The 26378-nt window shown below is 41.4% G+C and overlaps 1 protein-coding gene across 1 annotated transcript in view; it reads left to right on the top strand.

The window, feature by feature from the left end:
• HTR2A (5-hydroxytryptamine receptor 2A) overlaps positions 1–18950 on the top strand; it is a 44414-nt gene extending 25464 nt beyond the window's left edge. The window contains exon 4 of the mRNA XM_063426001.1: positions 16573–18950. Within this exon, the coding sequence (XP_063282071.1) occupies positions 16573–17372 (800 nt within the window). The 3' untranslated portion in view covers positions 17373–18950. The remainder of the gene's footprint in view (positions 1–16572) is intronic.
• The last annotated feature ends 7428 nt before the right edge of the window (positions 18951–26378 follow it).

The following is a 26378-nucleotide window of genomic DNA, read 5'->3' as shown; positions in this document are numbered from 1 at the left end:
CAAGAACACCCCAATATGTGTTCAGCAACATCTCATGAGTACAGTGATAATAAAAAAAAAGTATACACCAAAATGTCCTAGGCTCTACAGGTTTTATTCACAACTAAGATGAAAAAAGTCAAGATGCGACTATAGCTGTCTCGTTTACTCTTACCTGGAGGTATCCTCCTTCTCCAGCATGCTCAGCCACAGGGACGTTGGCCGCTGTGGCTCTCTCCGCAAGCCGCGGCTCGCAGGAAGCTCCTCTCCCCAGCCGAGCGCACGTGTAGAGACTTCCCAGCTTACAAAGATTCTAGGCATGCCTGAAAGATAGCCTCTTTAAAGGGGCAAAACACCTGATATCTCTTAACGGGACTAATCACTTCAGAATGAGAGAGGTGGACACCTCTCCCCTATATAATCATAGCCTACCCTTACGTCAGTGCTCACTTATACTGTGCTCCTCTGTGTGTACGATTCTGTGTGTGTGTGTGTGTGTGTGTGTACGATGACCTCGGCTTTCCTTCACTGCGAGATTGTCTCATCCCTATTTGGTACCTTGAATATGGTTACTGCTGCCTCCTAGGCTGATTAGAAAGTTTTGTTCAGTATCACTTGTTTTGGCTTAAATTTTACAATTCAGGCTTTATGTTACTATAATGTGCGGTTTAATAAATAAATCTTAACAGGCAGAAAGTCTAGGATGACAGACAGACAAGCAGGTAGACAGAGACACAGACAGACACAGACTGACAGATTAAAAGCGCTTCCAGTTGAGAACAGGAAATAAGATATTATAGGAGTTTGAAATCAAAAGGCAGTTTAAATGTTCATTATACCTGAAATATTGGAATGAAACACCATTTACATCAGCAGGCAATCAGAGTGGTTTTGATTTAATGATAACTTAATACTTCCTAAATAGGTTGGGTCTTCATTCAAAATGAATCTATTAACAGCAGGCAGTATGTAACACAACGAGCTTCCAAAAGAGCTAATGATTAAAATTAGCATATTTGTTGTGTTTGAAGTGTGGAATAATTTCAAAGGATTCAGAATGTCCCTGGATCTGGTTATTGAGTTTAAAATGCTGAACAGCATGTCTAAGAATCAGCTCAATTTCACCAGCACATAATTCATGAAAACAACTTTGATAGAAACTCTTTCTGGGATATCTTTTTTTAATGATACATGACAGATAGATAGATAGATAGATAGATTTGATAGATAGATAGATTTGATAGATAGATAGATTCGATAGATAGATTGCAGTCTGCACCTTCAGCAGGTGTGGACCACATGAATTTCTACAGAAAGCGTATAAGAGCATTACCATGGGTTACCACAATAATGCTGTGATACTGTCTCCAGTGCAAGGTTGTAATACCTGCAAATACTTCATCCTCTTTCCGCCCTATCCCCCTTTACATACACATCAAAGTCCCTATCCATCCACCTATACTACAGCCCCTATACCTTGTACACACTATACCCCTATCCACCCAAACAAACACACCCTATAGCCCTTATTATTATTATTTTATTACTTATATAGTGCCATCAGATTCCTTATAGTCCCCTACACACTATAGCCCCTATACAGACACAAACACATTATAGCCCTTATGTCCCCACATACACTGTACAGTTCCTATTCACATAAACACACTCATACACACTACAGACTCTATCCCTCCCACACACTACAACATGCATCAAAAAGCATATTACACCTCAAACTGCCCATTCCACACACACAACCCTACATCCTCCCCAAATGCACACAACAAGTAGTCTATCGCACAAACATAACACAACAAGCAGCCTCCCCTCACACATTCCACCTCACAAGTAGTCTCAAAACACATACAACACCACAGTCAGCCTTCACACAAGAAAAAGCTCACACTCCACACTCTTATGGGGACACCACATAGAAATCACTAGCAAACACAGTACAAGTGCATCATACTATTTGTTTGTGCTGAGCTAAACAAATCCAGGAAATGTTCCCCATATGAGAGCTCTTTAGCAGAGCTCGGAGGAAGGGCTGTCCTGGAGGGTCATGAAACTGACATGCCCACTTTGGGGAATGATCTGACTCTGTCTTCGGGTGTATGAGTAAAGATCTGAGAATGGGTAAGTGATAATGGTCTATCATTAAATAATCAATTCTAGAGTAAAAAGTGTAGTCCTTGACCGACGAGTGCTGGAGGCGCAAGCGGTCCACCAATCAGGATCTAAAAAGAGCAAGTTTTATATTTTCTAGTTTGGAGTTAGTGATCAAGCTGGTGCTTCTGAGCAGTCTAGCCTTTTACCTAAAGTAGTGTTAAGATTACCCCTCACCAGCTAGAATCAGTCGTCCTCCTCTCGCAAAAGCATCTGTAGCATCATAACATAACAAAGATCTGTAGCATCATAACATTTGGTGTATACAAAACAGATGATTAACGCATTGAACATATTATCTTTCTGGAATAAAGCCTGACTCTCATCATCTCTGTATTCATTAATAACTGAAAATGGGACATTATTAGAGAACACTATAGCAAATTATGTGGTTGGGATCTTGGGTGTGGTTAAAAAAGCCTTGTGGATATTTGCAGTTAGTGAGCCACTCAGCTTGGATTGATGGAAATGTGAAAATATTACATTAGCTTGTGCATTAGAAGTATTATTAAACAGCAAGTTAAAACACTTTCAGCCACTTACCTTTCTCTAGCGCCGGGCTCCCTCTGCGCTGGGGAACTCTCCTCCTCCTGCCGACGTCAGCACCGAATGCGCATGCGCAGCAGGAGCCGCGCGCACATTCAAACCGCCCATAGGAAAGTATTATTCAATGCTTTCCTATGGACGTCAGCGTCTTCCCACTGTGATTTTCACAGTGAGAATCGCGGAAGCGGCCTCTAGTGGCTGTCAGTGAGACAGCCACTAGAAGCTGGATTAACCCTCAGTGTAAACATAGCAGTTTCTTTGAAACTGCTATGTTTTCAGCTGCAGGGTTAAAACTAATTGAGCTGAAGTGGTCTTGGTGCCTATAGTGGTCCTTTAATTCATATTTTGTAATTATGGGCTTTAGCTGAAGTAGAAAACTGACAGCTGAGTTACAACTCCCAGAAGCCACTGATGCACAAGGATTGATGGGACACGCACAAACCAGGACTGGCTGTGTTTTATGAGAGCTCACTGCTAAAGCTTACAATTGTGGGAATTGCAAGGTAGCACAGTGCCTTTAAAATGCATTAAAAGTGAAAAGGGGGTAAGCTAATGCCTTCTCCCCCTCATCTTCATTACAATTCCCTGATTATATTACATATTTCCATTTATCCTTTCCATTAACCACACCATTTAAATGGTTCACCTCTCTTTATTACATATTTCCCCATGCATCTCATTTATATACCTCCTGCTATACCTTTACTGCAGACTCGCCTTATTGTCCTCTTCTCATCCCTCTCCATTAGATTATACTAGTCTTGCCCAACCTCTCAGAGATCCTTTAACTCCTAATCTCCATTTACCCATTAAAGATTAGCCCTGGTTCTTCACAGTGTCGCAGATACCAATAGCACATTGCTTATGTAAGCAGCGAAGAATCAATATTTATCCTTTGCTTTGCAACCCCCTTACCCATTGCTGTAATATTTGACTACTTCTGTGATAGCTTATAGCAAGAGTAGGTAACATTTGGCACTCTATATGTTGTGGACTATATCTCCTTTTATGTTCTTACAGCCATAATGCTCCCGAAGCATCAGGGGATATGTTGTCCACAACATCTTGAGTGCCATCTAAACTCTGGATTAGAATATACCTTTATCCCGATCACAAAATGCCTGACCTCTCAGCCTACCTATGAAACACAGACACACATATTTTTAAAGTATTTATTTATTGTTTTGTATATTTTAATGTGCGACTGATGTACCCTACCAGTGCAACCCTGTTGTATAGCCCATATTTGAGGATAACAATATCACATTTGTAAGTAATTTAGAAAGTCAGTAGTACTAAATTGGTAAACCCAGGGAGAGTGTGTCAGGTTGCTTTACATGATGTAAGGGGTAACCCAGGGATGTGTCTACCGCGAGGCAAACAAGGCATTTGCCTTGGGCAGCAATTTCCAGGGGGGTGGCAAATACGACCCCCCCAAATGCCCAGGCAAATACCTTGTTTGCCTCGATTTATGGGAGCCCAAGAGCTGACCGGCTGGTCACCTTTGGGCTCCCCCGGGCGGGTGACGAGGGAGCACTTTCCCCTAAGCTCTCTGCTCAGCTCCCTCGCACGACCCACAGTAATGCCGGGAGCCGGAATATGACGTCATATTCTGGCTACCGGCATCACTCTGCGGCACGCGAGGGAGCTGAGCAGGGAGCTCAGGGGAAAGTGCTCCCTCGCCGCCCGCCCGCCCGCCTGCCTGCACGTCCAGCTGCCTCCCTGGACCCCAGGTGAAAAATCCACCCAGCTATACCAAAAGTAAGGAGGCTGGGTGGATTTCAATGTTTACAAAATAATATTAATATCTGTGAGTGGGGGAAATGTGTGTGTGTCAGTGAATGTGAGTGAGTGTGTGTCAGGGAATGTGAGTGAGTGTTTGTCAGTGAGGTGAGTGAGTGAGTGTGTGTGTTTCAGTGAGTGTGTGTGTCAGTGAATTTGAGTGAGTGTGTGTGTCAGTGAGTGTGTGTGTCAGTGAGTGTGTGTCTGTCAGTGAATGTGTGTGTGTGTCGGTCAGTGAATGTGTGCATGTGTGTTTCAGTGAGTGTGTGTGTCAGTGAATTTGAGTGTGTGTGTCAGTGAGTGTGTGTCTGTCAGTGAATGTGTGTGTGTCGGTCAGTGAATGTGTGCGTCTGTCAGTGAGTCTGTCAGTGAGTGTGTGTCCGAGTAAGTGTATGTCTGTGTATCAGTGTGTCAAATCAGTGAGTGTGTGTATGTCATTGTTTGTCAGTGTATATTAGAGTGTGTGTCTGTCAATGAGTGTATGCATCTATCAGTGAGTGTGTGCGTCTGTCAGTGAGTGAGCCTCTGTCAGTCAAAGGAAGGACAGGAAGGGGTGGGAAAAATTTAAATTAGGGGGGTGCCCGAGCACCGTCCTGCCTAGGGCAGCACAAATCCTAAATACACCACTGGGGTAACCCCTAGTTAAATATAAATAATTAGAACAAAGACGGTAAGCTCGTTTGAGCAGGGTCCTCAACTACCTATTGTTCCTGTTACATTTTGCTATTGTCTCATTTGGTAAATTCCCCTTTTATTGTAAAGCGCTGTGAAATAAGCTGGCGCTATATAAATACCAATAATAATAATAATCATCATGCCTCACAAACCCAACCTTTCTAAAGGCAAAAAGTATTTTAAAAAAAATAAATAAAAATAAATAAATAAATGAATTGGTAAAACATAACCTTTATTGGATTCTTTATGAAATTAAATTGTAGAATATATATAAAGTTTAGCTCTTATAGCAAGCTATACAGTTTGCTATAAGAGCTACACTTGATATATAGTCTACAATTTGATTTTATAGAGAATACAATAAAGGTTTGATAAATTGTCCACCTCCAATCCTCCCTTCCTCTTTGTTCTAATTTTGAAAGTCATTTAAGAGCACAGCTTCTTTTATAAAATCACTTTGGACAGCGTAAGGGTATGCCAGAAATTTACTTTTGCAAGAACAAATGTATACGGAAATTTTTTTTCATATAAAACACAGAAGAAAATAATATATAAATCTAATAATACATAATATCATAGCAGATACTGTATGATTTTTGTCATTGTTTTTAGATCATGATTTAGAAATCAATTCACACTTTATTTCTCTACAGACAAGACTGACTACTCTGAATTAGTTTATTTTTCGCACAGAAAATAGACTCTCTTGTGGCTATTCTATTTGGGTTAATGTTTCTTCATTTCCTTTTTGTTTTTTCTATATTTTACCCATGGCACATGAAACATTCAGCAATAACCTGTGCGGAATAGCTATTATTTTCATTTCAGCATCCCTGCCTTTTTTGTTAAAACACAGTATCGAACCTTGTATACATTAGGAAGATGTAGTCCGTTTCGTGACAGCTTCTCATACACTTTAACAGAAGTCATAGATGCACTGAATGTGAACAATTGTGACCACAGGGAGAATGTGTTTCTATTTTTAACCCCACACTTCCCAAAATCCCTGTTAACGACATGATTACATCACAGTGCGACTAAAATAAATGTCTCCGAGTTAAGTATTCTGAGTCTTTAATTATAAACTGCTTGCATTAGAGAATGTCAGAAAATTACCCTTACTCAGGGCTCTATTTATTCTGTGGTGAGATGTGACGAGGTGACATGTGACTTACAGAAATCAGGCCAAGGCTGAAATTAAGGTTTTATTTATTTATTAATAATATAATTTCATTATATAATGAGTTACTTAAATATTTGGATGTCAACTCATCACAACTGACTGTTTAGTTAGTAGAACCCTGTGGGATTTTCAAAAGTATATTTGTTTTATTAACATTTACAGCCACAACAAGGAAAGGGACTTGTCTTTACCCGTGTGTCTCACTTCCTCAATTCCAACTCTCGCCTTGACCCTCTTCAATCTGGCTTCCGCCCTATCCACTCTACTGAGACTGCACTTATCAAAGTTATGATCAAAGACCTAATCACAGGTAAATCCAAAGGCCATTACTCCATACTAATTCTTCTTGACCTCTCTGCTGCCTTTGACACCGTTAATCATGCTCTCCTTCTTCAAACTCTTCAATCACTCGGTCTCTATGACTCTGTCCCTTCGTGGTTTTCTTCTTATCTCTCCCAACGCTCATTCAGTGTCTATCCACATGAGTCCATCCTTGCAAGCGCGCTGTCTTGGCGTCATATTTGATTCTGGCCTCACCTTTGAGCCTCACATCCAGTATGTTGCCAAATCCTGTAGATTCAATTTTAAAAACATAGCCCACATCCGCCCCTTTCTTACGCAAGATGCTACCAAGGAGCTTGTCCATGCCCTAGTAATTTCCTGCATGGATTATTGTAACCCTCTCCTGATTGGTCTTCCCAAAAGCCGTACTGCACCGCTACAGTCCATAATGAACGCTGCCTCCAGATTGATTTTCCTCTCTAGTCAGTTCTCTCACACCTCACCCCTTTGTCAGTCCTTACATTGGCTTCCTGTATCCTTTAGGAGTCAATTCAAGGTACTAATTCACACCTATAAAACACTGAACAATTCTAGCCCATCTTATATCTCCCTTCTCGGACTCTCCGCTTGGCCCGTGACCACCTCCAGTCCGTTGTTCGCACCCGTACGGCCAACTCACGCTTGCAGGACTTCTCACAGGCGGCTCCCTTCCTATGGAATAGCCTGACTACCACCATCAGACTCTCCCCTAGTCTTGCATCTTTTAAGAAGTACCTTAAAACCCATCTATTTAGGAAAGCTTATGGCCTCCCAGAGTAACCTCTACCTTACATACCTGCCTCTTGCTCTTTCCTAAAGGGCAACACTCTACTCTCTCCTACAGTTCTGCCTCACTCCCACCTTATCTGATTGCTATTTCATGTCCTAATGTGTTTTACCCCACCTCCTATAGACTGTAAGCTCGTTTGAGCAGGGTCCTCTTCAACCTATCGTTCCTGTAAGTTTTCTTGTAATTGTTCTATTTATAGTTAAATCCCCCCCCTCTCATAATATTGTAAAGCGCTACGGAATCTGTTGGCGCTATATAAATGGCAATAATAATAAAATAAAATGGACCTGGCTTGCACAAGTGCATGAATAATGAATATCAGCTTTAAGTAAGTTAGAAACTGTAGATTAATATTTGTTTAAAAAAATAAAACATTAAAAAACTGCATTGGTGGTAGTAGCACATTTGACTAAACTATTTGAATGTGCTACTAAATTTCAATTTGGATAAAATGCATAAATTAGTGCTGAGTGTAAAAGCCGTGTACTTAACGCATGTGTTTACTCCCACACCTCTGAAACTGCAATGATTACTCATCATCTAAACTGATATATCTAATTGTAGAATAGATCAACAGCCGAAATAGCACTGACAATGAATGGATAAATTGCAAGGATCTGCTTCTATGCTCGTCTAATAGTTACCTACAAGCCATAAATATTTAAAAATTAATCTTTGTAAAGTTAGCAACTACCTGCTGTTTCCATACTACGGACCTTCACTGTAAGAGACCGGTAATTAGCGGTAGTAATTAATAGACAACCATAAACAAACTAACACCAGGTTTCTATGCGAGATTATCAAAATTACCAACAGGACTGATGCAGTCGCTAACACTCTCAACTTTACACTTCTTTCAGCTTGAAATGACAAGTTACAGACTGCAAACTCCTATATCCTGAAGGCAAAACCAACATTTATTCCATATTTAAACACATTTAAGCAGTAAAGCCTATCTATAAGCATGATATTTATTGTTCTCATTGAACAGCAAATTGTAAGGATTAGAAAACAAAGACAGGAGAACAGAAAACTAATTAAAGTCAGAAATTAACTATGAAAATTAGATTATTTTTTTTTATCTGCAATGTTCTTGCAGTCGTTATTATAAACAGATCCATTTTCCAAAGCAGCATGGGAGCAAATTCCATGTGGGAATCTCATGTACTAGGAGCCTCTTCATGAACTGCGTTGGTTTTCAGTTCTTCGGGATCCATTTTAACCATGAGTAAGGTTTGCAGCATACCTCTTATCTAGTCCTATACACTGGGTTGTCTGGATTATTTACTAAAGTAAGAATTCAATGTGGATTGTAAATTTTAGGCCAGAGAAGTTAACCTGAAAGCATAGCTGACGTTAATATGTTCTCCAGTTTAGCAATTTTGACTTTAAATTTGAAATTCATTTTGAATTCACACTTTAGTGAATAACCCTGAAATAGTGCCCGTAAGTCCTTGGTGAAGTACCACAGAAAAGTCTATTGTCCTTGGTGAAGTGCCACAGGAAAGTCTAGCTTCCTGTGCAGTAGCTTGTCCCAATAAAATAAAGTAAGACATTTTCATATTTATTAAGTCCACCAAGTAAACTATTGCACATGTATCCTCATATTCTGCCAAAACAAATAAATTTGGGTTAGGGGGCAGAGTGCATTTAGGGACTTAAAATTAAGGATTGTGGGGAGCTATAGCCCGGCTAAAAATGTTAGTAGATTCAGAGGACAGGAATTTGAAGGTAATTCTCCAATAATCCCAAACCCTTTGCCTCCTCCATCCTTGAACACCCACAATATTGAACCCGCTAACTCTAAGTTCCACCTTCATCATTACAGGATTTGTAATGGTAGTAGTGATGCTTTTCATTATAAATCATGTAATGCCACCTTGCTATTTTATTTTCGATACAGCAGTATTATAATTTCACTAAAGTATTTTTTATTTCATTTTTTATATTTTTTATTTGTCTTTGCCAGATTAACATTGAGGAAACAGAGCATTAAGTCTAGAACTCGTTGTTACAGATTTTTTTTCTACATTACAAAAGAATGGCACAATACAACTGACCTCAATTGATCTAAATCTGAGCATCATACAGCCCCTTTGGCTTCATGAGTCACGTTTTATGAGTATGTTACTGCATGGAAAAAAATGGTGGCTGTTGTAAAAGAAAAGCGGGATTTTACAAATCTAAAGGCAATAGTTAAAAAGGCTTCTTCAAAGAATGTGATGTTGGATGTGCAAGTACAGAGGAGAACCTTGTGCGAGACAACCTAAAAGAACATCCACTGAAGCACAGTAGTAGATTGGCGAAAATGTATTGAAACAGATAAAACAGCATGGGGTAAAAACATATTTTTAATAATGTCATATAAAAAAAACATGGCTCTTAATAAAAAGACCCATTAGTCTGACTTAAATCTGAACAAGCATATTATATTGAAATGTCTAGTATTATTTCTTTAAATAATTTTTCAACACTTTTGGACTTGTTATTAAAGTGTTAAATGATTATTATCTGACGTGCACTAACATCAAAGTATGAATAGTTAGTAGGCACTATTTCATGAAAACTTGTAGGTAGACTCAGAAATGAACAATTTGATTAATATTTCTGGTATGTCAAATGGCATGTCCAGAATTATAAATTAATAAAGTTAAAAAATAATACAATAATAAAGTATCATTCGGATGTAGTTACTGATACAAGTGTCAATATCCCCAGAGTGTGGATATGATATTGTGTAATAACCCCGTTCCCTGCACACAGGATGCGGCCCCCCTGGCAGAGTACTGACAGAGCAAGATCACTCCTAGGACACTGACTCCCATACCACTCGGCCATGCTACTGGAAAAAAAGTATATACAAGGGTGTATATAGAGATATTACTTTTAGAGTTTAGATAGACTGGGGGACTGGGCACTCAAATAGCAGACTAAATTTAATGTTGAAAAATGCAAAGTTATGCACTTTGGCGTAAAGAATGCACAAGCAACATATAACCTTAATGGAAGTGAATTAGGGATAACAACACACACGAAAAGGACTTGGGAATTGTTATAGACAAAAAACTATGCAACAATGTGCAATGTCAATCGGCAGTGGTTAAGGTCAGTAAGGTATTGTCATGCATGAAAAAGGGCATTCATTCTCAGGATGAGAATATCCTTTTGCCTCTTTATAAATCGCTGGTAAGACCACATATTGAATATGCTGTGCAGTTTTGGGCACCTGTTCTAAAGAAGGATGTTATGCCACTAGAAAAAGTGCAGAGGCGGGCTACAAAATTAATAAAAGGAATGGAACATATCAGATATGAAGAAAGGTTTACAAATGTAAACCTTTTTAGTTTAGAATAACGTCGCCTGAGAGGGCATATGATAACATTATACAAATATATTCGGGGCCAATACAAACCATTGTGTGGAAATCTATTCACAAACCGGACTTTACATAGGACACGAGGTCATGTGTTTAGACTGGAAAAAAAAAGATTTTGTCTAAGGCAAAGAAAATGTTTTTTTACTGTAAGAACAATAAGGATGTGGAATTATCTGCATGAAGAAGTTGTTTTATCAGAGTCCATGCAGATGTTCAAACAGCAACTAGATGCATACTTACAAAAACAGAATATTCAAGGATATCATTTTTCAATGTAGGGTAATAGCGTCTTAATACAAGGATAAATCTGACTGCCATTATGGGGTCAAGAAGGAATTTTTTCCTAGTTTGTTGCAAAATTGGAAGTGCTTCAAACTGGGTTGTTTTGCCTTCTTTTGGATCAACAGCAAAAAACAAATGTGAGGAAGGCTGAACTTGATGCACGCAAGTCTCTTTTCAGCTATGTTTGTAACTATGTAATGAAAGGGGAAGAAAATGGAAAATGCTGGGGATGGGAAATTTTGTCATAGTGAAGTGTGGGAAGAGGTTTATGGGTATAGTCAAGCTTGGAAAGATGGACATGGGTGTTGTAAAGGAGGAAGGGGGATACAGGGATTGTGAAATGCGAGAAGGAATGATTATGTAGTGTGGGAAGGGGGGATATGGCCATTGCGGTGTGATAAGGGGGAAATATATGGATTGGGAGAAGTGTGGGAAGGGGTGATATTGGCAGAATGTAAAGTATCAGAAGGGGGAGGGTAAGAACAGAGTGGCACAAGTGGGGAGAAAAGGGGATTTGGAATGGGTCATAAAGCGGACTGCAACACTGATGTTTACCCCATTCTGTCAGGACATCTGTTAGATCATCTCAATACAAAAATTAGATGTAAACTCTTGCAGAAACACAAATTCGTTAATGGGAATAGTGACAAAGGTGGTAGGTTATTTTTTAGGATTCTGCCCTAAGGATGCTCCCAACTAAATGTCACAAAAGTTAGGCATCTGGCAGGACATTGTAGGAATATTCCATTGTTATTTTAAGACTTTATACTATGTTCGTGGCAATGGCAATCGGACCTATGAGGAGGCTAAGGTACTTTTTTTATAAAAGGTACTGACTCAGAACAACATGAAATCCTTGAAACTCCTTTGTCCCACTCCTTTGTCCCTCCTTTGTCCCACTGGACGAGCTGAACAAAAAGACCAAATATCCTGGATCTGATATTTGAACATCATGCTACTTTCCTGGACATATTGTGCCTACAATTACTGCATTCTCTTAAGGCACTATTGGAAGGTTGTACTCTTCCCTTTCAAATACTGATAACCCACATTACAATGTCACATAAGAAAAGCAAAGACTTGTCTACCAATGCCAAGTACCGTACTGTATATGTATTGAATGCTGATATAATACTATTGGCTAAAATTATAGCAATGAGTTTTGAAGATTATCTAATGACATTTATTAACCAGGACCAGTGAGGGAGCCAAGACAGCTACCTTCTAATTGGATGGTCATTTGTATTACCTTGTGTACCAAAAATGATCTGAGAGACCAATACAGACCACAGAAATATTCATATATTTGTACCTTTTTACAATGTTTTGTTTTCTATAGAGAACTGATGGAGTCAACAGATCTGCCCATTTTTTTCAAGTGCTTAATTTGATGTCTTAAGAAGTGCAATACCAAAGTCCTTAAATTTCCTTTGAACTAAAATACTGAGGCATTTTTAGTAACTTGGCTGTTATTGGTTAGATGATAAAGTTTAATAGCAATTCAGCTTACTTGTCACTAAACATTATCAGCTTAGTAAGGCAAATTTGTGGCCCATATCCGAATATTAATTATTTAATTGGATTTTTTTTTTATTTTATCATTATGTTTTAGAATTCAGGTGCATTCTTAGTGTAGAGAAAATATTTTTGTGAAGAATTACATGATTTCTTCAGTTATTCCGAGTCTCAAAGAGTTACCTTGATGCTTGTGGAGCATATCAAATAACTTATGATTTCATCCAGGCTTCCAACTGTGATAGCTGAATGGTTTATGGAGGGTTTGTTGAAACCAAGCGTACTTTACTGACCTAGGATTTTTCTTTTCCTCTAGCTACATCTCTATTTTCATCATTATGCACTTAAGAATTCAATATTACTATTGATATACATGTTTTTTTCTATGCAAAGAACTTGGTTCATGTGTCACTGCCTGATTCTTTCTCCCAGAGATGCAAGCTTGAAAAGTATAGTTATATTTAGACTCTTAAAGGGATACTCGCAGTATCATAAAAATTGTGTCTTGTTGTAGTGATTATGGTGCAAAGTGTCAGTGGGCACAAGCTGCATGGTTTGTGTCCAGGGTTTTTCCTGACACTATAGTACCCTGAGGGTGCCCCCACCCTCAGGGTGCCACTCCCGCGGTGCTGAATGGGTTAAAACCCCTTCAGCTACTCACCCTTTCCCCCCCCACCGGGCTCCCTTACCTCTCCTCCCCCGCCGATGTCAGCATCCTTGTCTGACGTCACCGGTGCCGAATGCGCATGCGCTGCACTGCCACGCGCGCATTTTTAAATGCTTTCCTATGGACGCTCTGCGTGATTGAGGCATAATATGCCTCAATCATTGCCGATGTGCCTCTAGTGGCTGTCCGGAAGACAGCCACTAGAGGCTGGCTTAACCCCAGATGTAAACATAGCAGTTTCTCAGAAACTGCTATGTTTACATCAGGCAGGGTTAACCCTAGAGGGTAAAACAGGAAAGTGGGAACCACATCCAATAAGCGTACAAAATTGAAATACAACCTGGAGAATAGAAACCAGAGCTGAAATATTCAATATAAGAATAATAGTGAATATAGAATAATAAAAAATATATATCATAGCGTAACAAAATATAATAATAGTGGGAAATGAGTTGATAATAGCAAACTCACAAACAAAAGTCGAAATCAGGCCTCTCACCCCCCTGGGGTATATATAATAATGTAGACTTGATAGTAGATTCAGGTAGTATGGATGTCTTCAAAGGAATGGATAAAAAGAACCATACATGGTGAAGTATGTTAGAAAAATAAAAAATATATTTATTTGATTGCACTTACAAACAGTTTGATGTAAACAGGCATATCTCCACTTCAAGTGGAACAGAACCGCAGCGTGGTGGAACTGGAAACCGGAAAAATTCAAACTCTGGCCGCAGGCAAATAGAAATACATATAATATTAAAATAAATAAAACAAATAAAGAGTCCAATATCTTAACCCTAGAGGGTCCTGACACCCAGACCATTTCATTGAAGGAACACTCCAAGCACCATAACCCAGTGGTGTATTTTGGATTTGTGCTGCCCTAGGTAGGACAAAACTTAGGCATGCCCCCTCCCGAAATTAAAATTTGCCCCACCCCTTCCTTTCAAGGCCACACGCACTTTGACTGACAGACACTTTCTCACTGATGCATGCACTGACATACACTCACTGAAAAATTGTCAGGGTACCTGAAGTCTCTACCTCGGAGGAGGTTAGACTTCCCGACGTCCGTTCTCTCAGCGGAGCTGATTCATCTAATCCTCACAGCTCTCATAGTCATTCCCACGCCGGCCGCGAGAACCCCACTTACTTTTATGACACGACGCTCAGGAGCCGACGTCATGACGGCAATCACATCCCGACCTGTCAATCTGGTTCGGAACAACGAATCAGGGCTCGGCAAGGGCGGAGCCATGATTTAGAGAACCAGGGTATAAAAGAGGGATGTGGGTAATGGTTCATTGCCCTGTCGTGGTTCTAGCTTGTCTGGTCCCTCAGTGCTCTTATGTTTATCGTTCTATCTGGTTTTGACTCGGCTTGTACTATCGTTCCTGTTTACCTCTCGTGTCCTTTGACCTCGGCTTGTCTCTCGCTTACCTGTCCTCTCGTTCCCTCGACCCCGGCTTGTCTCTGACTATTCTCTGCTTTCTCCTTACGTTAGTCGGGCCATTCTAAGGTCCGGTATACGTACATCTCTCCTGTTCGTACTCTGCGTGTTGGATTCCTGTCCCGATCCTGACATTACGACAGGGCCATGGATCCTGCAGGTACTAACGCTCAGTTTGGTTCACCTGACTCAAGGTTTGAAGCCATGGACCATAGAATGGACCAAATGGCTCTGGCGCTGCAAGCATTACTATCCCATCCGAGTAATCAAGCAGAGGAAATTCGTACTCCATCTATCTCTCTTGCTAACACAGGCCTAGAGGTAGCCACAGGGGGAATTTCTTCCCGTGTTACTTCCCCTTTACGGTATGGCGGTGCTCCAGATACTTGTCGTGGTTTCCTAAACCAGATAGGAATTCATTTTGAATTACAACCTCGCGCCTATCCTACTGACAGGGCGAAGGTTGGATTCATAATATCGCTACTCATTGACAAAGCTCTTAGATGGGCTAACCCTCTGTGGGAAAATGATAATCCAGTAGTCTATAACTATAATGCGTTCCTTACTACGTTTAGGAGGACTTTTGATCCTCCAGGGAGAAAGGCCAGTGCTGCTAGATCACTATTACGTCTTAGACAGCATAGGCTAACCCTCGTGGATTATGCGCTAGAGTTCAGATCCTTGGCGGCAGAGGTCAAGTGGAATGAACAAGCCTATATGGACGTATTTCTGAACGGATTGTCAGATGCGATCCTAGACGAGGTTGCCACTAGGGATCTTCCTGAAAATTTAGAGGAATTAATTTCATTTATTTCTCGTATAGATGAACGCATGAGACAGAGGCAGAACACTCGTGATTTTGGTTATAGATCTTCCTTAAGTCTAACTCCCGCATTTCAGAATTCTGAATCTACTATTCTAGCTCTCCCAGAACCTATGCAGATTGGTAACACTCACCTTTCAGAGAATGAAAGACAAATAGGAAAAGGGAGGGTCGGTGTATGTATTGTGGAGTAGGAGGTCACCTACGCCTTAATTGCCCTAACCGTCCGAGAAACGCATTTTTTTATTTAAATCCACCCAGGGGGTGGACAGGCAGAGTTGGCAGCGAGGGAGCTCTGATCTTCCTGCTCAGTTCCCTCGCGCGCCGCTTAGTGATGCTGGGAGCCGGACTGATGTCATATTCCGGCTCCCGGCATCACTAAGGGTCGCACGAGGGAGCTGAGCAGCAAGAGCTCAGAGTACAGCACTCCCTCGCCGCCAGACATCAATGCAAGCTACCGCCCGTGGCCCACCTCGTGAGGGCCCAAAGGTGGCCAGCTAGCCAGGGTGACTTTTTTTGCCATCCCCTGCAAAGTGCCGCCCAAGGCAAATGCCTGGTTAGCCTCGCAATACATATTTCACTGCCATAACCACTACAGCTTGCTGTTTTACAATGGTTTGAATTAGTCTGCCGAGCACTGCTCTTGTCTCCAGCACTGATGATTAAGAGGTGGAAGCACTTAAGTAGTAACTTCTGTTAGCTTTCCTGAGCTAAATCCTAAAACAGTTTGACTACTTACAATAGGGGGGCATCACGGCACACCTAGCACCATAACCACTACAGCAAGCTTTGAGTGTTCCTTTACAGCTAGAGTTTAGAATACAATTATCCATTAAATGCAATACAATTATCAATGATATAATTGATGGGATATTCAGAAAACAATTGCCAATAAATAACTTCTGCAGTGTATTCTGTGCTGTTAAAAGTGTATTCTTAGCGAATGTTCAATTAGATTCAATATAAATTTTTATATTGACAGCATTTAACTATTTCTAATTTCACCCACAGGTATCTCCATGCCCGTGCCTGTGTTTGGACTACAAGATGACAGCAAAGTCTTTAACCAAGAAAACTGTTCTTTGGCAGATGAGAATTTTATCATTGTTGGTTCCTTTATTGCATTTTTTATACCTTTGCTCATAATGCTGGTCACATATTTTTTAACTATAAGATCTCTGCAGAAAGAAGCTACTTTGTGTTTTAACAACCTGGGGGCAAAAAGCAAACTGGCTTTATTCAGTTTCCTTCCTCAAAGCTCAATTTCTTCAGAGAAACTATTTCAGCGCTCTTTGCAAAAGGAACTGGCTCCATATGGAAGAAGGACAATGCAGTCCATTACAAATGAGCAGAAAGCATCAAAGGTCCTGGGTATTGTATTTTTTCTTTTTGTGGTGATGTGGTGCCCGTTTTTCATCACAAATGTGATGGCCGTGTTTTGCAAAGAGTCTTGCAATGAGCATATCATTACAGAACTACTGAAGGTATTTGTTTGGATTGGTTACCTGTCTTCGGCAGTAAACCCACTGGTCTACACACTCTTTAATCAGACTTATCGGTCTGCATTCTCCCGTTACATTCAGTGTCGATACAGGGAAGAAAAGAAGCCTTTACAATTAATCTTAGTAAATACTATTCCTGCATTGGCTTACAACTCGAGCCAACTTCAGCTTGCCCAAATGAAGAATTTAAAGAAAGAACAAAAAAAGAAAACAAACGACTATTCTTTGGTTACTATTGGATTGCACCCATTAGACAAAGTGACAAAGACCGGGGTGGGAACACTAAATGAGAACGTGAGTTGTTTGTAATGTGACAACATTGGAAGCTCACAATTTTAAAAATGTTATATACACAGGGCTTGATTTCTCATTTGACAGTATGGGCTTAAAGCTAAATCAGGACTGGAATCCAGAAATCATTAAATGAGAAAATAGAAATATATTTCGGGGAATATTTACCGTCTCTGAGTTGCATGTAAACAGGAGAACTAAAATCTGTGGTTTTGCTTTTAGGGAACTAAAATTGGGTTCAAATGACAAGTCAAGAGCACCACACTTTTACCATACAGTTAGGATCATGAGCTGTGCAAATCCACAATAGCCATACCTCTCAACATTGGGAGGTATGAGATCAGGACAGCTGGGTGGAAAAAAAGGCAGGCCTGCACATTGATCAAGCATATCAACCTGGTATGAAGCACGCTAGGCTAATTGACAGCCCACTTGGCCAGCCCCCAACATACAGGACCATGCACACAGTGCTGCTGAAGCACACTCTGCACGGTCCTAGTCCCTTTTCACAATGCAAGGGCGTCCAATGATGCACCAGCACTGTGCTGCCCACGGACAAAATTGGGATGGAAGGACAGGATCTCGAAATCGGTACTGTCCCACCATAATAGGGACTATTGGGAATCCTACAATACTTAGAGCAGAAATGCATACAATTCCTGGTGCATGACAACATATTACGATGGTGGGTGTGCATGCAGCTTACTAAACTACCAAGCTTGTAATTTGTTTACTCACTCAAAAATCTTTAAAAGTTTACTCCAACCTATTGCTAACTAGGTCCCTCCATAAAATGCATGATTACATGGTAAAACTTACCTGCAATCCAGTCCCGGGTGATGCTCTCGGCACTTCTCTCCAGCACACAGGGTCCCTCACACAGTCTAATGAAATGCTTCTCATGAAGAAGCATTTCATTGGACCATTCTTACTGGCTCGGAGTGCATGCGCATGCTCAGAGCCGGTGAGGGGTGGGAGGAGACAGGCATGGCTGGACTGCTATTAAAATTTTATTTTTTTTAACTGATCTATCCAACAGAGGGAGGCGGGGAGGGACTGCAAGTAGAGAGGAAGGGAGGGTGGCCAGAGCTAAAAAAAGAAGTTAAATAAACACATAATTAGGCAGCCCGGAACAGAGATGTGGGCTGCCACGTTGTGTGCTAGGGTTGCAAACAGCAACTGTCACACAAGTGCCAATAACCCAGTATGTGCACTGTTTCAAGAAAAAAACACTGCACAAAAAGCAGACGTGGTCATGGTGGTTGGAGTAACCCTTTAAAGGCTACATTTTACTTAAATTCTAGCCTAGTGTCTGGCTCAGAATCATGGTAAATTCAGTTTGCAAAAAATGCTTCAATATCATGTTTAATAATCAGGGTTCTAGGCAATGACCCTGCTTGTCTTATGAGAAATTTACCCCTGTGTGAACACTAATGGAACATTAGAGGAGATGTTAGAGCATTTCTACCCAATAAACATGTATAAAAAAGGACATTCTGAAAACCATATCATTTTAATTTATTCAAGGAAACCAGGGTGTGCGTTTTTAAAATGTGAAGACATAAACATGTACACTATTTATATTTATTTTTTAAAATAAGGAGTGGAAGTGACTGATGAATCAAACAGAATTTAAAATCCATTTGTCTGGATAAAAAAATGCATTAACTTTCTTACCTCAAATAACTGCCTACTTGTATGGGAACCAATAAATGGGACATGAAAGGGGCTGTGCGTTAAACGGGGGCAAACTGGAGCATTAGTGCTAACTTTTGTAAAGGAGACAGTATTGCGATGCCTAAAAGTGTTACTGGGTATTGAACTGATATTTAAATTGTAAAATGTAGGACAAAATAGCTAGACTAGAATATTCTATCAATTTGAGATTTTCTGTGGCCATTTTGAACAAAATGTTGTGCTGCAACCATAAACTCATAACATTTCATTTTCAATAAAATTATTTAATCATTATTAGACAGACACAATTTAAATATATTGCTTATTCAATATTATATGTTATGGCATGTCTGCCATAATATATATGTTTCTCTATCCTGCTGTGAATGAAAGGCTAACCCTATTTCTAATTTTGCATTGTGCATTTCTCCAATTTTGGAGTTCTCTTATATTTGCTTAACTTTAATTTTCTAATTTTACATGCTCAAGATAGAGCAAAGGTATAAAGTTGCATTAGAAATGCTTAGCGCATATCTTTTAGTGTACTTTATGTTTGGGCACCTTTTCTAAGAATGCTTTAAATCCGTGGTTCCCAACCACATCCTCAAAATACATGATGGTCCATGTTTAGACAATATCCCCAAGTAAGGAACCAGGGTAACAAAGAGTGGCAGAAAGTCAGGGTAATGTACCAAAACAATTATTTTTTTATTTTTTAAATTGACAATTTTAAGATTATGGCTAAAACCACCACACTGTGACTAAAACAGAGTTGGAGAATTTTCAAAATCAGTTTTTGCTTAAATTATACCATTTGGAGTTAAGTAGATAACTAAAGATAATACCCTAAATGTAGTATGAATACATACACGTATGAAACAAAAAAAAAAAACAGAAACATTTGCTAGATACCCTTAAACATTCCAAATGGGGGATAACCCCTGATTTTAACTAAAACCAAAGCACTAGAAAATACTGGAGTGTTCAGCGTAGGGATAATGAGAACTCACTGATACTTTTCTTCATCATAAAAAAAAAAGAGTACTTATACAAACATGTATTCCTGACCCTATAGTGTTAAAACCATTATCTATCCCCATTGGCCTCCCTAAAGATAGTAAAATCTTACCTGTATTCAAGTCTGAAGCTGAAGCCTCTGCCTGTGAACTTCCTCAGACATCTGACATCATCAGAAGTGGTGGCCTGATGCAATCACAATGCTTCCCCATAGGATTGGCTGAGACTGACAAAGAGGCAGATCAGGGGCAGAGACAGCACAATTCAAACACAGCCCTGGCCAATCAGCATCTCCTCATAGAGATGAACTGAATCAATGAATCTCTATGAGGAAAGTTCATTGTCTGCATGCAGAGGGAGGAGACAATGAATGTTTGGATGCATTTTAGGCAGCCATGACCCAGGAAGGATCTCTAACAGCTATCTGAGGAGTGGCCAGTGAAGTTATCACTAGGCTGTAATGTAAACACTGCATTTTCTCTTAAAATACAGTGTTTACAGCAAAAAGCCTGAAGGTGATGATTCTACTCACCAGAACAAATTCAAAAAGCTGTAGTTTTTCTGGTGACTATAGTGTCCCCTTAAGCCAAAAAAGTGGAAACAAAAAAATATAATTACTAAGTAATATATATATATTGAAAAAGGCTTGCACTCACAGCCTTTTTTTCATTCCTTTAAAATGCGATCGACGTTTCAGCCAACATCTGTGGCTTTCATCAAGATCAGTACAGTACTGATGTTGGCTGAAACGTCGATCACATTTTAACCCCTTAAGGACCAAACTTCTGGAATAAAAGGGAATCATGACATGTCACACATGTCATGTGTCCTTAAGGGGTTAAAGGAATGAAATAAAGGAACCTTTTAAAAGAAAAAAGACCGTGAGTGCAAGCCATTTTTCAATATTCATACGTTAATTTATGGCATTGGCTAAAGTGCACCCGGCATTTTGAAATTTAAAGTGTGAGTGCAAGGACACAGAGAGACATTTTATATATATATAAATAACTAAATCACAGATACCCTTTAAAACTTAACATTTAATGTCATTGTTACAATAGTATATTCAGTATATTCAGACCAATTCTCTAACCCATTTGTTTTCCAGCGTGGTTATTTTGCCTTGTCGGAATTCTACACAATTCTTGAATTAGGGAATGACCCTGATAGTTTAGTGATTGGACCTCTAGACTTGGTAAATAGGCCGCAAAATAGCAGAGTTCCTAGACACTAAATTTGCTTTTTTTTTTTCTTGCTTAAAATCATTCTATAAACAAGTTCACTCTTACGGGGGAAAAAAAGCACTTCTCTATGGGGAACATCAGTGTTTTAAAAATTACTTTTTATCGATTGCTACTGCTTGTACCTTTTTAAATTACATAGCCTGAAAATTTTACTTGTTACAACGAAAGCAAATTCACGTCAAACAAAGGGTATTGGTACCTTCACCCGATTCCTCAATATTTTGGAGAATTATGTTATTATATTTTTTAAATGTTATGAAGAAATGTCATTGGACTGCTGACTCGTCATTTTCTATATGCTGTAGTTCAATGTAAGTACCCTACAAATTAAAAATGAATGTACCTGTGACACTAGTATTTTTAACCTGCATATGGCAATGTATTTTTCCATGTGCTAATGCATCTCTTGGTGTTTTTATTTTGTTGGGTTTTATATTGTTTATGTATGTAAAAACAAGTGCATTGTATATTTTTGAGCAATATTATAAATTAAATCAATGCAGTTATTTTTCAATAATGTTTCATATGTATTTGAATGAGAGCTAATTAAATTAAATTCATCACAAATTATATTTTTTACACACGTTAATTAACTTAAAGCACATATACATAACGAGAGAGAGTGGGTATACTTCAAAACGTAGACTGAGCACTCAATTAAAAAACAAAAGTACCTACATGCCCTGTATACATAGGATGCATGTATACACTATTGCATATCCTCTAAAACCTCAGGGATCCTTGAAAGTCAAGCAATTGCTGATCCCTATATATTGGTAGGTCCTTCAGACGGCCATCCAGTTGAAGAAACTAGTGTAGTGGACAGAGTGAAGAGCCTAGTAGCCAACAGGATAATTTGCCTGTCCATTGCATGTGTGAATTTATTTATTTATTTATAAAATATTTTAGAAGGATACATTGAGATTTCTCTCGTTTTCAAGTATGTCCTGGGTTCACAAAACATTGCATTAATACAATAGGTTACAATAAAATACAAAAACTATATTAATACACAATATATAAAAAATTTAGCCTAGAACAGGTAGGAAATATATAATCAACCATGACACATGCATTCTGTTTTGAGGTATGTAGAGAGGGATCTCTTAAAGGACTTTAGGCTTGGGGAAGATTTGAAAGTGTGTGGGAGGTCGTTCCATAATTGCGGTGCTCTGTAGGAAAAGGAGGATTGGGCAGCTTTCTTTTTGTATTGAGGTAGACTAAATAAAGAACTGGTACTAGATCGGAGGTTATAGGAGGTGGGAACAGCCGAGGAGAACATTCTGCTCAGGTAGGATGGGAGCTTCCAAGAAAAGCTCTTAAACACAAGGCTGGAAAGATGAAGGGTGCATCTGGATTCCAACGACAGCCAGTTTAGTTATTTTAGCATGTCACAATGGTGCAGCGGCGTACATACCGCGGTCGCATGGGTTCAGGGCCGGACTGGCCCACCGGGACACCGGGAAATTTCCCGGTGGGCCGGCACACTAGGTGGCCGGTGCGCGGCCGCCTAGTGTGCACCAGCCCGGGCCGCAATTACAGGGTGACCGGCAGGAGGGGATGCGCTCCCCTCCTGCCGGTCACAGAATGTAGCGTGGCCGGGCTGGCAGACCGGGTTGGGGCAGTGGCACTGGGCCAGCCTCTTCTCCTGGGGGGCCAGCCTCTTCTCCTGGGGGCCACCCCGAGGCTGGGCCCCCCGGCGGGCAGGCAGGCTGGCCGGTGCGCGAGGGAGCACTCTCCCCTGAGTGCTTCCTCTTCAGCTCCCTCGCGCACCGCACTGATACTGGAGCCGGAAGATGACGTCATCTTCCGGCGCCGGTATCAGTACGCAGCGCGCGAGGGAGCTGAAGAGGAAGCACTCAGGGGAGAGTGCTCCCTCGCGCACCGGCCAGCCTGCCTGCCCGCCGGGTGACCGGCCCCCCTGGAGCCCAGCAGCACCACTGGACCCCAGGGAATCCCCTCAGCACTCCAAAAGGTAAGGAGGCTGGGGGGATTAAATTTAAAAAAAAAATGTGTTAGTGTGTGTGTGTGTGTGTGTTAGTGTTACTGTGAGTGTTACTGTGAGTGTTAGTGTGTGTGTGTGTGTTAGTGTTACTGTGAGTGTTAGTGTGTGTGTGTGTGTGTGTGTTAGTGTTACTGTGAGTGTTAGTGTGTGTGTTAGTGTTACTGTGAGTGTTAATGTTACTGTGAGTGTTAGTGTGTGTGTGTGTTGGTGTTACTATGAGTGTTAGTGTGTGTGTGTGTTAGTGTTACTCTGAATGTTAGTATGTGTGTGTGTGTTACTGTGAGTGTTACTGTGAGTGTTAGTGTGTGTGTTACTGTGTGTGTTAGTGTTACTGTGAATGTTACTATGAGTGTTAGTGTTAGTGTCAGTGAGTGTGTGTCTGCTAGTGAGTGTCAGTGAGTCTGTTACTGAGTGTGTTTGTGTTAGTGAGTCTGTTTGATGTCTGTTAGTGAGTGTGTGTTTGTCAGTGAGAGTGTATGTTTTGTAAGTGAGTGTGTATGTATGCCTGTCGTTGAGTGTGTCTCTGTTAGTAAATGTGTGTGTCTGTTAGCTAGTGTGTATGCGTCTGTTCGTGAGAGTGTATGTGTGTCTTCAGCACTTACCTTTCTCCAGCGCCGGACTCCCTTGGCGCTGGGGATCCCTCCGCCGCTCAGCTCCGAATGCGCATGCACGGCAAGAGCCGTGCACGCATTCAAACCGCCCATAGGAAAGCATTACTCAATGCTTTCCTATGGACGTTCAGTGTCTTAGAATCGCGGAAGCTCCTCTAGCGGCTGTCAGTGAGACAGCCGCTAGAGGCTGGATTAACCCTCAGTGAAACATAGCAGTTTCTCTGAAACTGCTATGCTTTTAGCTGCAGGGTTAAAACTAGAGGGACCTGACACCCAGACCACTTCATTGAGCTGATGTGATCTGGGTGTCTGTAGTGGTCCTTTAACCCCTTAAGGACATGTCATGATTCCCTTTTATTACAGAAGTTTGGTCCTTAAGGGGTTAAGTGTGTGTGCATCTACATGCACTGGTGTACATACCGCGGTCGCAGGGGTCGCAACTCCTGCGACCAGGTGCCCGCCGCCATGTGTTGCGGCCCCGGCCTGCGCAGAGTAAGCATGCGGGGGGGGGCCCAGGGATCAATTTTCGCACCGGGGCCCCATAGGTCATGTGTATGCCACTGGGTAGGGGAGCATCTGTTCCCCTACCCGGTCTGACAGGAACCTGCAAGCTAGAACGCTCCTCCCGCGAGCAGGCAGGTTGGAGCGTTGCCGTGCGTTACCATGGCAACGCTCCGACCTGCCTGCCGTTCTCGCGGGAGAAGAGCAAAGTCAGCCTGCAGCCAGAGGAGCTGCAGGCTGAACAGCACGCACCACCACTGGACCACCAGGGATTGAAAAGTTCCCCCTCTCCCCTGGGCCCTGACCAAAGGTAAAGGGGGAGGGGATTAAAAAAAGGGTTTTTTATATAAATATATCAATGCTATAACCCCCCCCATACACACACTACACTCCTCCCCCCCCACCAACAGCACCCCTCCACACACACAGAACCCCCCCCCCCACACACAGAACACCTTCACACCTTCACGCACACAGAACTCCTTCATGCACGCAGAACCCCTCCACACATAAAAAGCACCCCTTCACGCACACAGCACCTCTTTACGCACACAGCACCCCTTCACGCACACAGCACCCCTCCATGCACAAACGATTTCTTTCATGTTTGAGTGCTAGTTTTCAGTTTTTTTCCCGCTTCCATTTCTGCGCACTATGCTGGCGCGATGCATTACGGGGCTGGTATGGAATTTTTTTCCAGGGCTGCTTTTCATTCCCAGTCCGGCCCTGCATGGGTTGCAGCTGCGACCGGGCCTGTCACTCCAGGGGGCCTGGTCGCCCTGCAGACCCCTGCGGCCAGGTGCCCGCCGTCATGTGTTGCGGCCCTGGCCGCGCAGTATAATTGCCGGGGCCGCAGGTGAACAGGCCCATCGGGTGGTCCATGCTGTTAGGGCCATCCGATGGAAATTAATATTATCATCAGAGTGGGCCCAGTAACAGCGCGACCGGGCCCACTCTGATGATGTCAGTGTCAGGATCGGGACAGGGATCCAACACGCAGAGTACAAACAGTAGCCAGATACGTATACCGGACCTTAGAATGGCCGGACCAACGTAAGTAGTACAGTATAGAATGGTCAAAGACAAGCCGAGGTCGAGGGTAACAGAAGATAGGTAAGCGAGGGACATAGCCCTTACTACTTCCTTCTCCCAAGTTAAGGAAACTGGTAGCAGAAGCCTGTGATCTTTATAATTAGGAGTAGAGGACAAAATAGAAACACCCAAGGCTTGTCCTCTAGAGAGACTTAGGTGCGAGCGTTTCCCGGACGGTTAGGACAGTTCGAGAGTAAATGACCCTTGGCTCCACAATACATACACAAACCCTCTCTTCTCCTGTACTGTCTTTCCTCCTCAGAGAGGCGGGTATAACCTATCTGCATAGGTTCAGGAAGCAAAGATACCGTGGAGTCAGGACTTGGAAAAGCGGGGGCTAACCTAAAAGAAGGTCTCCGGTTCCTCTCTCGAGTGTTCTGTCTCTCTCTTAAACGTTCATCTATACGAGAGATGAACGAAATTAAATCTTCTAAATTCTCAGGGAGTTCTCTGGTAGCAACCTCATCAAGGATTACTTCAGATAGGCCATTCAAAAATACATCCATATACGCCTGCTCATTCCACTTGACTTCTGACGCCAGAGACCTGAACTCTAGTGCATAATCCACCAGTGTTCGGTTCTCCTGTCTCAGGCGCAACAGTAATCTGGCTGCATTAACCTTTCTACCTGGAGGATCAAATGTTCTTCTAAAAGCAGCTACAAATGCGTTATAGTTATACACTAATGGGTTATCGTTCTCCCATAGTGGGTTGGCCCATCTCAGAGCTTTCTCAATAAGTAGGGTGATAATAAATCCTACCTTTGCCCTATCTGTAGGATAAGAGCGGGGTTGCAATTCAAAGTGGATACTAATTTGGTTTAAAAAACCACGACACCTCTCAGGAGCCCCACCATAGCGTACTGGGGGGGTAATGC

This window comes from Pelobates fuscus, chromosome 1, assembly GCF_036172605.1.
Source record: "Pelobates fuscus isolate aPelFus1 chromosome 1, aPelFus1.pri, whole genome shotgun sequence".
NCBI classification, from domain to species: domain Eukaryota; kingdom Metazoa; phylum Chordata; class Amphibia; order Anura; family Pelobatidae; genus Pelobates; species Pelobates fuscus.
Note: the sequence above shows the minus strand (reverse complement) of the source record. Positions and strands in the feature narration are given on the sequence as shown.